Here is a 12693-nt window from a genome sequence, read left to right as displayed (position 1 = left end):
CAGATCCTTGGCGTTCAAATCACGCCTACAATACTTATATATAGCTAAATTTTTCTTATTTGGTTCACGATAAATAGAGGAGTTAAAATCACATCCATCAAAATTACTTGCGTCTGTGCCTTTCCATTGTTACAACTTACATGCAACCAGAAAGCATCATAATCAGTTGTGATTTGATATATAATAATGGAGTCCAAATGAAAAATATCGAGTCTTGCATGGAGAGTGACAGAAAGAGAGAATGAAGCTCCTCATAATTCATCCTGTCAAACAGAAAAAGGAGAATATGAAGGTTATAACATGGAGCAGAAAAAAAAAAAAAACAGGAAATCAAAGCTGTGATCATTGATACAAGAAAATGACATTCGGAGTACCACCACGGGGTCACCCCTGTGGCCAGCACGGTGGTTGTGAAGGTATCGGGTTGAAGACACCGGATCAAACCCCGCTGGCGCATGGGTGTCCGTAGCTTTCAGAGATGGGCCACATAAGGCAGTGTGGTCGTGAGGCCCCACCCGAGGTTTTCCCTAGCTTCGGCAAGGGTTCTCGTCATAAAAAAACACATTCGACCTGTTCTCTTAGTGGTCACCAGCAGTCAGATTCAAAATACTAATCTTTGGACTTTTCTCGTTGTCTTAACAGTTTTTATTTTTTGATGTACTCAAAGGTGGGTTTTGGCCATTGAAACCAGAAAGAAGCCATGCACACAAATGAGTTGGTCGATAAATTAGACAAATTTCAGCATTTTGGCAGAAGTTGTACTCACATGATAATCATCATCCCAGTGGCGGTGATCACGCTGTTCATGAAAATATACAGTCAGTACGAAATATGAGAGAGAGAGAGAGAGAGATTTGGATACCTTTCTGTGTCTATCTCTGTGGTCTCTACGACGATCATGTCCCCTCTCTCTTCTTCTCCGTTCGCCTTCCTCTCTTGCTTGTTGAGCTTCCTGCATTAAACAACAATCTCTGAGAACCAACATACAGAAGCCCAACTCATCCCCATCCCAGTATCCAATAAGAGCTACATGAAATGAGGTGGTTCAAATGAATTTGGAGTGCATCCAAGACGAATACAAGGACAATTTGGAGTGAACAATCCAATCCAATGCAATGCCAGATTGCACCAAGCAGAAGGATCTGATTTTAGACGAAGCCCAAGATTCACTAGAAGTCTAGAACACTTTAGAGAGCTTAGGCATCAACTTGATTTTGATGCATCTTAAAATGAATGTCAGAAAAAAAAACTAGCAGCATAAACATGGTAAACTCATTTTACTCCACATATTAGAGTTGGCCAAGCTATAGATACCTCTTCTTCTCGAGCACGTCTGACCTTCTCCGCTTCTTCGAAAGCCTCTTTCTCAGCCTGCACAAAAGAATGAGACCAAGTTTAGAAAGCTGATGTCATCTGATTACCACAAGAGAATGAAAGACAACAAAAGCTAATAAAATGTACCTCCTTGTTCTTTGCCCATGTCTCCAGTACTACTTGCCGTGCATATTCCGGATCATCACAGATCAGGATGTTGTCAAACACAGAACCAGCCTTCACCTGCGTTTTAATCCCAAGTTAAACAATTTGTTATAAATAAGATACAAGAAACAACAAATAACCAGACCAAAAAACTCGAAAACTTGCATAACCCTGTAAAGTGCCCAATGAACAAGGTGGAATCCCATGTTCAATATTGAGAGACTGGCCCCAATCACCATCTCCCATCACTAGTCCATATCATAACAAGTCATAAACAAGGCCTTTTAGTGGGACAGCCACTTAAAGGTGGAGGAGAGGTTGCCAAAAAAGAGATCAAAATGCTGACATTGATAGTGCCAAACTCCTGCATCACGCAGATACAGCTACAGTATCTTGGATTTGACTATTTTCTTGAAGTTTCTCACATAAGAATAGAACTTTGAATTGATGGTACAGGAGTATATCTGAAGTAACTCCATAACATATACAAAATCTTTGTTTGATTACTAATGAGAAAAAGGTGTTTCTAGTCTAATGGGTGACCTGGCCAGTCAGGTGAACAAAGTCAACTCAACTAGCATGAATTATGGATAAACCTGTTGTAATGAAAATGGCTGAAACACCAATAATGCAAAACAAACTTTAAAGAAGCCAAGAACACAAGTACTAAAAGGGAATACCAAACCCACTAAGGGGTAAAGTGCATACAAGGCATAAGATTAATATTATTGAAGAGAGTAGGTGGGTGAAAAACCCATGCATTTACAAGTGAGAGCCTCCTCTATTTATAGAGGAAAGCTAAAAGGAAGGGACCACAAGGGGGCTCCCTTCTAGTCGTTGGGAGCCCCAACGGTCATAAATATGACCGTTGGGGCCCCAACGTATAGATGGGTGGGGCCCCTTGTGGTCCTACATTATGGAAAAATAAAAAAAGAAAAAGAAAAGAAAAAAGAGAAAAATACAAAAAGAAAAAAAAGATACATGATAATTTACCAAAATACCCCTATTGGGTTTTTGGTTGCACAGAAAAATAGAAAGAAATAAAATATGTATGTATATACATATATGTATATATATACATATATATGTATATACATATATATATATATATATATACACACACACGTACGTATATATACAAGTATAAGTATATATATATATACATATATATATATATTTATATATACATATTTTAACACGCCTCCTCAAACTTTACGAAGAGAAGACCGAAAGTTGGCTAAGAAGAAACATAAATCGTGGAATTGGAAGCGTTTTGGAGAAGAAGTCAGCCAATTGATATTCTGAAGTAACATATGGTAATGTGATAGTTCCTCTGAGATATTCATCTCGAACATAATGGCAATCCATTTCGATATGCTTGGTCCGCTCGTGAAAAGTATGATTGCTTGCGATGTAGATCGCACTTTTGTTATCACAGCACAACTTGGTGGAAGAAGAAACAAGGACGCCCATGTCACAGAGGAGACTTTTAAGTCATACGATTTCCATAGTTGTTATTGTCATGGCCCGATATTCAGCTTCAATGGATGATAGTGAGACATTTTGCTGCTTCTTGCATCTCCACGAAATGAAAGATTTACCTAAAAAGATGTCAAAACCAGTGGTTGAGATACGATCATTGGGATTTCCTCCCCAGTCAGCATCAATTAAAGCAATTAATTCAAGAGATGAAGAATAGGATAAGAAAAACCTTTTGGAGATGGTATTTTTGATATATCGCACAATTCACATCACGGCCGTCATGTGAACTAAAGTAGGCGCATGTTAAAACTGGCTTGCAGCATGAACTGCACGAGCTATATCTAGACGGGTGATGGATAAGTAAGTAAGAGATCCAATTAATTGACGATAGGAGGTTGGATCCTCAAGTAGAACACCATCCTCAAGTCTTAGTTTTGCATTGATAACTTCAGGACTGTCAACTTTCTTTTCATCGGATATTCCTGACTTTGTACAAATGTCTGCTGCTAATTTCATTTGAGATAGAATGTATCCTCGGAAAGAGTACGCCACTTCAATACCTTAAAAATATCTCAAAAATCCAAGGTCAGACATATCGAAAGTTTTCTTCAACATGGACTTAACATCATTTACTCTCTTTTTTTCACTCCTAGTGATGATCATATCATCAACATACAAAAGTAGAATAACAATGAAGTCACCTGTTTTCATAACAAAAAGAGCAATGCCAATATAACAAGAAATAAATCCCAAATTGATTAATACATTACTAAACTTGTCATAGCAAGCTTTAGGAGCTTGCTTAAGTTCATATAAAGCCTTTTTTAATTTTAAAATTTTACCATTTAAATTCATACCCGGAGGTAGTTCCATATAAACTTCTTCACTCAAATTTTCATTTAAAAAGGCATTCTTAACGTCAAATTGAAAGATAGGCCATTTTTTAATAGACGTTATTGCAATAAGTGCTCGTACACTAGTCATGCGAGCAACAGGGGCAAATGTCTCATCATAATCCACCACATATTCTTGGGCATATCCTTTGGCTACTAGACGAGCCTTAAATCTTTCTTAAGAACCATCACTTTTAGTTTTTACTTTGAAAACCCATCTACATCCTATGAGTTTCTTGCTATTTGGGGGATCAATGATTTCCCATGTTTGTGCTTTTTTAAGTGCATTAAGTTTAAGTTCCATTGCTTCATTCCAATGAGCATATTGCTTAGTATCATTGTAATGAGATGGTTCATGGAAAGAGTGAATAGCTAATAAACAAACTCAAAAATTTAGAGAAAAAGAATCATAAGATACAAATCTATTAGGTATTTTAGAAATACTATTTGATTTTCTTTGAGAGGATTCTTCCATTGACTCATTTTGAGAGAATTTCTCAAGAGCACAAGGAGGATTACTTTCATTTCTACTAGAATAGACTTGTGTGTGACTTGGTACATTTTCATTTAAGTTTTCATGAAGGTCATGTTGCTCATTAACCGTAGGTTCAATATGCTCCTCACAAGGTTCAATATTAAGATGATCATCTATGCTTTTTTCTTAAGGCAACAAGTCAAACAAAAATGAATAATCAACATGTTCATTTAGTTTATGCGAAAAACCATTTTCTTTTTCTAAGAAAGTAATATCTTTTGAGATATAAAGTTTGTTATTTAATAGATCAAAACATCGATAGCCTTTTTGTTTTTCACCATATCCCAAGAAAATGCATTCAATTGCCCTTGAGGAAAGTTTATCGTTTTTCTGAGTTAGGACATAACATTTACATCAAAAAAATCTTAGTCTTTTGTAATCGGGAGACATTATAAAGTTTTTCAAATGGAGAAAGATTTTTCAAAACAGAAGATGGTGTTCTATTGATTAAATATGTTGAGGTTAGAACCGCTTCGGCCAAAAAGGATTTGGGAATATTCTTGAAAACAAGTAAAGTTCTTCTGGTTTCTATTATGTGTCCATGCTTTCTTTCCGCAAGACCATTTTGTTGTTGGAGTGTTTGAACAAGAGCGTTGATGACAAATATCATTTTCTTTCAAGTAGATTTGAAATTCATTGGACATATATTCGCCTCCCAAATCGGATCTAAGAATGGATAGGTTTCCTAAAAATTGATTTTTAACCATTGCATGAAATTCTTTAAAAAAGGAGAAAACTTCAGATTTGTGATTTAAGAAGTAAATCCATGTAAATCGAGTGAAATCATCAATAAAGACCACGTAGTATGAAAAGTCTCGTTTAGATAAAATAGGGGAAGGTCCCCATACATCGGAATGAACAAGTTCAAAAGGCCGGGTGGTGACATAATTTCTTTGAGGAAATGTAATAGCTTTAGATTTCTCAAAAATGCAATCTTTACAAGTCATGTGTTCGACTTTACAAGTATTGTTCAAAAAAAGAAAAAGAGACATCTTTACAAAATTCAGGTGACCAAGTCTCTCATGACAAACTTCAATACTTTTGTTGTTTATAAGATTACAAAATAACTTGGGATGGAAGAGTTAAAAAGTCTATAAAATAAAGATTGCCCCTTCTATGGCCTTGCCCAATCAGCTTCCCTAACTGGAGATCCTCCACAGTGTAATCTTTAGGTGAGAAAGAGACTTGTCATCCATGATCGGTGATTTGAGAAACGGAAAAAAGATTTAGATTAATTTTTAGAACGACTCTTACTTTAGGAACAAAAAAGTTTTTAGAGGTTTTAAAATCAAGTGTTCCAATACTTTCAATTTTTAAAGATGTCCCATCGGCTGTTGAAACATAAGAAGATATGGGTTCGGAAAAAATATTAGAAAAAGAGTTTTTATGAGATGTCATATGAAAAGAAGCACCGGAGTCTAGTATCCACATACCAGGAGGTGATGAAGAATAGGCGATGGCGGCTCCTGATGTTGAAGGTGAAGAAGTCTTGAGAAGATGTTGGAGAACTTCGGAGATATGGCTAAGAGTTTCTTTGATATCTCCTCCTTTGACACTTTCTTCTTCCTTCTTTGGAGAATTTTCTCCAACCGCGGCCACTTTTCCTTTAAGTTTTGGACAAACCGGCTTAATATGTCCCAGTTCATTACAATAATGACAAATCACTCTCTTTCTATATCCATTATTTTTGTTAAAGTGGGGAGGTCTATATGCTTTTACATTTGATCCGGGCCTAGTAACGGCCAAAATTTCATCACTATTAATACTTATGCCAAGATGAATTTCTTCCTAGCATACTTCGGCAAGAGCGTCTTCAATGGGTAAGGCTTTACTTTTATGAAGAAGGAATGCCCTAACTTGTTCAAATTCCAGCCGAAGACCATGGAGGAATTAGAAGAAATGCTCTTTTTCAATTTGTTCTCTTCTTAACTCAACATCTTCCAGAGCCACCCACTTGGGCTCAAGAAGAACAAGCTCATCCCAATGAGGGGTTAAAGTACTAAAGTAGTCACGAACACTCATATCCGCTTGTCTAGTAGATCTAATTTTTTCTTGACAAAAAAATTGTATTGCTAGATTCTTTTGGGTATACATACCCTTAAGAAAGAACCATGCTTCATTGGTTCTTCTAAACTTAGCAATGTTAGCACAATTTTTGAGATCAACATTGTTCATAAACCACATTGTTCATAAACCATGCCAAGATTTTGGCATGGTTACTTTCTCAATCCTGAACTTTGGATTGATGGTCATTGATAGCTTTGATGCGCTCACCGCCATCTAAAGTTTTTTCAATCCCACTTTCAATTTTAGTGAGAACAAAAGAGGGTTCGAGAGTAGTTCTCATAACAAAACCCCAAAGTTTCTTACCTCTTAGATGATTTTCTATAGCGGAGGCCCACGTAAGGTAATTGGATCCATTGAGCTTAAAAGGGAGCTCTACTTTAGATTTGTGCTCCATAGGTACCGAATAACCTTCTTTTCTTCAAAAGATTGAGAGGCACACGTCCCAAGATACCAACAAGAAGAGAAGCCCGATCACCTTCCTTGCTCTGATACCATGTAATGAAAATAGCGGAAACACCAATAATGCAAAACACACTTTAAAGAAGCCAAGAACACAAATACTAAAAGTGCATAAGTAACCCACTAAGGGGTAAAGTGCCTCCAAGGCATAAGATTAATATTATTGAAGAGAGTAGGTGGGTGAAAAACCCATGCATTTACAAGTGAGAGCCTCCTCTATTTATAGAGGAGGAAAGCTAAAGAGAAGGGACCACAAGAGGGCTCCCTTCTAGTCGTTGGGAGCCCCAACAGTTATAAATATGACCGTTGGGGCCCCAACGACTAGATGGGTGGGGCCCCTTGTGGTCCTACATTATGGAAAAATAAAAAAAGAAAAAGAAAAGAAAAAGGTAAAAAAGAAAGAAAAGAGAAAAATACAAAAAGAAAAAAAAAGATACATGATAATTTACCAAAATACCCCTATCGGGTTTTTTGTTGTACAGAAAAATAGAAAGAAATAAAATATGTATGTATGTATATATATATATATATATTTTATATATACATATTTTAACACCTGTCATAGCCATGTGTGGCCCAAAAAAAGTTTTTTTAATGTCTGGAGGGACAAGCTACCCAGTCAAATGAACAAGTCACCAACTCAACTAGCATGAGCCATGGATAAGCCTTATCTTTTCATAGTCCTGAGCGAGTGGTTGGTCCATTTATGGCATATTTTACTTAATTCTTTTTAATCTAAACCAGATGATGTCAGGAAACAGTGACCCATTGAGCTGATAATCGCATCAACTCTTCTATGCACAAGACTATACCATAAAACCCCTAAAAAACAAATTAGTTCAGTTAAGCAAACAATGACAGAGGAATTGGTTTCAGGCTTGCAGACATGGAATCTCACTATACTGACACCTAAAAACCTTTATCACTGCCCACCATAGCCCAATTCATATATCACATGCTAGTGCCCTAAAACCCTTAGATAAACTATTCAGTCAAGCAAACAATGACAGAGAAATCTGCTTCAGGCTTGCAGACTCCTTATAGGGGTTCAATACTCTCCTACCAAAAAAACTTCACTGACCACCATAGCCCAAGTGATATCTAGCTTTAAAAGAATCAAATAGTCACCTAATACCTTTTTCAAATTCATGTATGGAACAAAGTGCAACTGTTAAAAAAGAAAGGTGGTCATGAGTCACGACAACATTTAGCACTAGAAGTAGTCATATAGTAAGGAAACACAACTAAAGGGAATGGACTTCACCTGTAGATTTTAGATGAGATGATAAGATGCACATATTTGCATATAATGTTATCAGGAAATGGACAAATGGTATCACAAAAATAAATAGTGAGGATACCAGTCACCTAATAAGGATGTGTTTGGGAGGAAGCATTTGGAAGGATTCAAAGGAAATTAGAGGAAATACAAATACTGGAACCCAGTGGAAATGTATTTGAATAAAAATATCAACTTCCATGATTGTTAGGAAATACCAGATATTCCTTCCAGGATTTGGCTTGCAACTCCACCAGATTCCTTGATCATGTTTGGAGAACTTTGATTTGGAGTATGACTTGCAATTTGTATCCAAAATAAAGTGACAGGTTTGGATATCAAAGGTTTTTCACCAAATAGATCCATTTGCACCTGTGCAAATAAGGATGTAAATGGTCTAGGCTTGGTTATCCAAGTCTGATCTGAGTCCCACGTTTGAATAGTATGTTGGATTTGGTTTAGCTAGATCCAAAAAAAATATAAACTATCGGATATGGTTCTGGTCTGAGTCCCGTGTACAACTATTATTACTATTATGTTGGATTTGGTTTACCTAGATCTAGACCAGATATAAAATATTGGATTTGGTTTTGATTCGAGTCCCACGTGCAACTATTATGTTGGATTTGGTCTACCTAGATCCAGACAAATATAAACTGTTGGATTTGGTTTTGGAGTCCCATATCTGACTAATGTTTTTTTGGTTTGCCTATAGCCAAACCAACCATACACTAAGGGAGAGAGTTGCCTAGATCCAAACCAAATACACACAAAGAGAGAGAGTGAGAGAGCGAGACTCCATCCACTGGAATCCTTTCAGAATAAGGGGTTGCAAATACATCCTCAATTGTGAAGGAGTTGAAAGTGGGGAAAAATGTGGAGCCTCCTGAATACCTGCCTACATTTACGATTCCCAGACTTCCTTCCTCCCAACCAATCTTCATCTTCACTGGGATTTATAGGATGACTGTATCCACCTCCGATGCCCTCCTGTTTCCTCTGACAACAACCTCCCAAACACAGCCAAAAGGAACTGGAATGGGCTTACTCTTTCTTCTATATCCCTTGAGATTTTCATACCCAATGATATTTCTTTGCAAATTTATCTTGACTAAAGTGAAAGTTCAACACCACTAACAAAAACCTAATTCAGACAAAAAAATTAAATGCACTGTTGCTTGAATCTGCATAGAATCCACATAAAGTGATAACCTGGATTATGAACACACCCAACTAACAAATGTAAATGGAAAATCTTACTTTATCTATACATGATGCCAATGATCATCCCATCCAGGACAAGGAAAACATACTCTCGGAGATTGATAAATTAATCCACACATCCAACCTCATTATGGGAAGATTTTGCAGAGTTGCAGATGCAATTATGCATAGTCTGAAGCCCTCTACAAACCTTTTTTTGGGTCACTGTCTACAGACCAATGATCTTTGCAAGATATGGATGGGCGACTTACCTGCCAAACTTCAATCCCAATATAATGCAATGGCTTCAGCACGTAAAGTTCCGGATCATCTTCAAACTCTGAAAGCAATAGGTGATTGGATCAAAAAATGGGCTGATAACAGTATAGGACTAAGCAATTATCTTCTTTGCACAGTTGAGAGAACAAATGCACAGCTAGAGTTTAAGTAGCTATATGTGGTCAGGATTAAATTGTCAAAGTTTTCATTTGTAGTACCAATATCCTTTTTAACATTTAGCAGTACCAATATCCTGACATAAAAACATACCCGGATTATCAATCCAAGGAGTCCTCCATTTTCCCTTGTAACTGGGATTCTTGATCTTCTGAAATGTACCAAAAAAATAATAGATAAAAAATACAATAAGTCTCAGTTTTTCTTAAATAGCTAAATGGCCCACAAAACAGACCTTCGGCTTCCATCGTCCCTTATATGCTGGATTTGGTATCTTTGGTGGCCTCCATATGCCATCCTCATCTTCATCCCAACTATCAGGCTAAATAAAAGAAAGAACAAAACTACTTAATCTGCTCAAAGTTGCAATTTTCTAAATGTTAGAGGATTTCAATAACTCACTGACTTTTTTAGCTTTTGGATCAGGGATCTCAGTTGGAATTGAATCATACCCCTGCATATCAAATTATCACTAAGCAACAATAAGACAACAAAATAGCCTTCATGGAGTGCAATGTGTAAACTTCATACCTCTGGTTTGACAGCATCAGGGTCATCAATGTACTCTCTATCATCCCAGTCCTTGGGCTGGTTGCAGAAGAAAATATGCACTCAGACATTCTATAAGAAGGCAAACTTTCACATAGCGATATGGAAGGATAAAATAAAATCCTAAATCTCGAACCTTTTTTGCATTCACATCCTTAATTTTGCGTGGAGGAAGAATATCCCAGTCAGTATACATACTCCCAGACTCTCTTTCTCTATTGTCAATCAGGATACTATACGATGCGTCGGGCCGAAGAATAAATGTATATACATGTGTCAACTTGTCGGTCTCACACTCTATATCTTTCTTGATAGGATAATTCTGTCCTTGGTAGGAAAGAATCATATGGAGCTTCTTCGTCTGAGTACCGCAAATATCAGGACCAAACATCAAACTGAATAAAGGAAAACACCAACCATATCACACCAATTAGATTGGTATAGAGAATATGAAAGGAACAGAAATAAGATATAAAAGAACTCAGTAAACAGTTGAACACAAAGATTAAAAAAAAAAGGATTATTCCCATTGTTAGAGCAAAAGAAAGCTTTTTGGCTGTTTATATGCTACGTTTGTTTGCATTTTGTCTAAATCTTTATTTTAATTGAATATTTAGTATACAACTTTTAAGCACCACAAATACCTTGCAATATGTTTGGGTGCTATTAACCAATAATCATCAAGAAATCATCTTTATTGTTCTCTTTTGTGCCTCCAAGTGTTTGACTTTTGAGTACATTTGGAAGGTGCAAACAGAATCTCCCTCTTGTATATTTGGAAGGTGAAAACCCTAACTCTAAGTAGGAGAGACATGGATGTTAACCTAACTTAACTAGTAGGGTCGTTAGTGCCTTGGCTTGCTTGGCTGGCATGCTTGTCAAGTTAGTTTTCTTCCTAGTTGACAATGTAATGAAGCAAGAAATACAAGAGAATGCCAAGGGATACAAGAGAGCACAAATACAAAGAAGTCACCTATGGACCAAATACAATCTCACAAAGGAGATACACAATAACAACTCAAAAGAGAGACGAACATAAAAAAATATAATCTTGTATTAATCACCAACATGCATAGAGAAGCATTGAAATAAATAATAGGGAAGATCACTATTTATAAGCAAGAAGATAGAACAAAGGGAGCAGCCCAACTAGAGGTTGGGCTAGCTCCCAACGGGAGGGACTAGCCCAACGTCTAGTTGGGATGTCCCTTTAAGGAAATGAGAATCTTCCACGAAAACACAAATGCTTGTAATAGGTGTCTATTAAAGACACTTCAACCATAACCCACAAAAGGGCAAAAATGAGAGAACTCAAAAGAGAAAATAATAATATTTATTTCATTCACATAAAATGCTTAAAAAGCATGGTTACAAGGAGAGGGGAGTTACCCCTATTTATACACAATGAGAGTGGGAGAGAGAGGAGCTTTTGGAGAGCTCTAGAGAGTCGTTGGACTAGCTCCAACGGCTATCAAAACTAGTCAAGAACTAGTTAAGTCTTGACTAGTTTTGAGTCTAGTTCAAATTGAACTAGAAAAAAATAAAAATACAAAAAATGAAGAAAAAGAAAAAGAAAAAGAAAAAGAAAAAGAAAATAAATAAATAAATATAAAATACCATATATTAAGATATATTATATTATATTTATGTGTACACTTTTTAATACTCCCCCTCAAACTTACAATATAATGAGTGAAACTTTGTTTAAGAGGAAATGATATCTAGGAGCAACGAGAGGTTTGGTGAAGAAATCCACTAATTGGTACTTTGACGCAACGTAAGGCAAATCAATGGTTTCATGTAGATACTCCTCTCTGACATAATGATAATCTATCTCAATATGTTTTGTGCGATCATGAAATGTTCGGTTGCTGGCAATATAGATCACACTATTGTTGTCACAACACATGCGTGAAGATTTTGTCACTTCAACTCTTATGTCAGCCAAGAGTCTTCTAAGCCAGATTACCTCCATTGTTGCAGTGGTCATGGCTCGGTATTCAACTTCAGTTGACGAAACAGAGACCTTCTACTACTTTTTGCACCGCCACGAAATCAAGGATTTACCTAAGAAAACAAAAAATCAATGGTTGAGTGCTTGATATTGGGATCACCTCCCCACTCAGCATCAATATAAGCAATTAAATTTAACGAAGATGAAGCAGACACGAAGTCGAATCTATCAAAAAAGAATATTCGATTACTTCCTTGGTCTTTTCAAAATAAAAATAAAAACTTTTTTTCCAAGGATATATTTCTTGATACATACAAATTTTCATTTTTAAAATAAA

The 12693-nt window shown here is 36.4% G+C and overlaps 1 protein-coding gene across 1 annotated transcript in view; it reads right to left on the bottom strand.

Moving 5' to 3' along the window:
* Positions 1-39: 39 nt before the first annotated feature.
* CRT3 (calreticulin 3) overlaps positions 40-12693 on the bottom strand; it is a 54306-nt gene continuing 41652 nt past the window's right edge. The window contains exons 4-14 of the mRNA XM_090003480.1: positions 10539-10797; positions 10385-10441; positions 10260-10307; positions 10089-10175; positions 9947-10004; positions 9670-9737; positions 1462-1557; positions 1315-1371; positions 863-952; positions 767-799; positions 40-263 (exon numbers count right to left, since the gene is read on the bottom strand). Coding sequence (XP_089859606.1) covers positions 252-263; positions 767-799; positions 863-952; positions 1315-1371; positions 1462-1557; positions 9670-9737; positions 9947-10004; positions 10089-10175; positions 10260-10307; positions 10385-10441; positions 10539-10797 — 865 coding nt within the window. The 3' untranslated portion in view covers positions 40-251. The remainder of the gene's footprint in view (positions 264-766; positions 800-862; positions 953-1314; positions 1372-1461; positions 1558-9669; positions 9738-9946; positions 10005-10088; positions 10176-10259; positions 10308-10384; positions 10442-10538; positions 10798-12693) is intronic.

The sequence above is a fragment of the Nuphar pumila genome, chromosome 4, assembly GCF_984573655.1.
Source record: "Nuphar pumila chromosome 4, dmNupPumi1.hap1.1, whole genome shotgun sequence".
In the NCBI taxonomy this organism is placed as follows: Eukaryota; Viridiplantae; Streptophyta; class Magnoliopsida; order Nymphaeales; family Nymphaeaceae; genus Nuphar; species Nuphar pumila.
The sequence above is the reverse complement of the archived record's forward strand: the minus strand, read 5'-3'. Positions and strand labels throughout refer to the sequence as shown.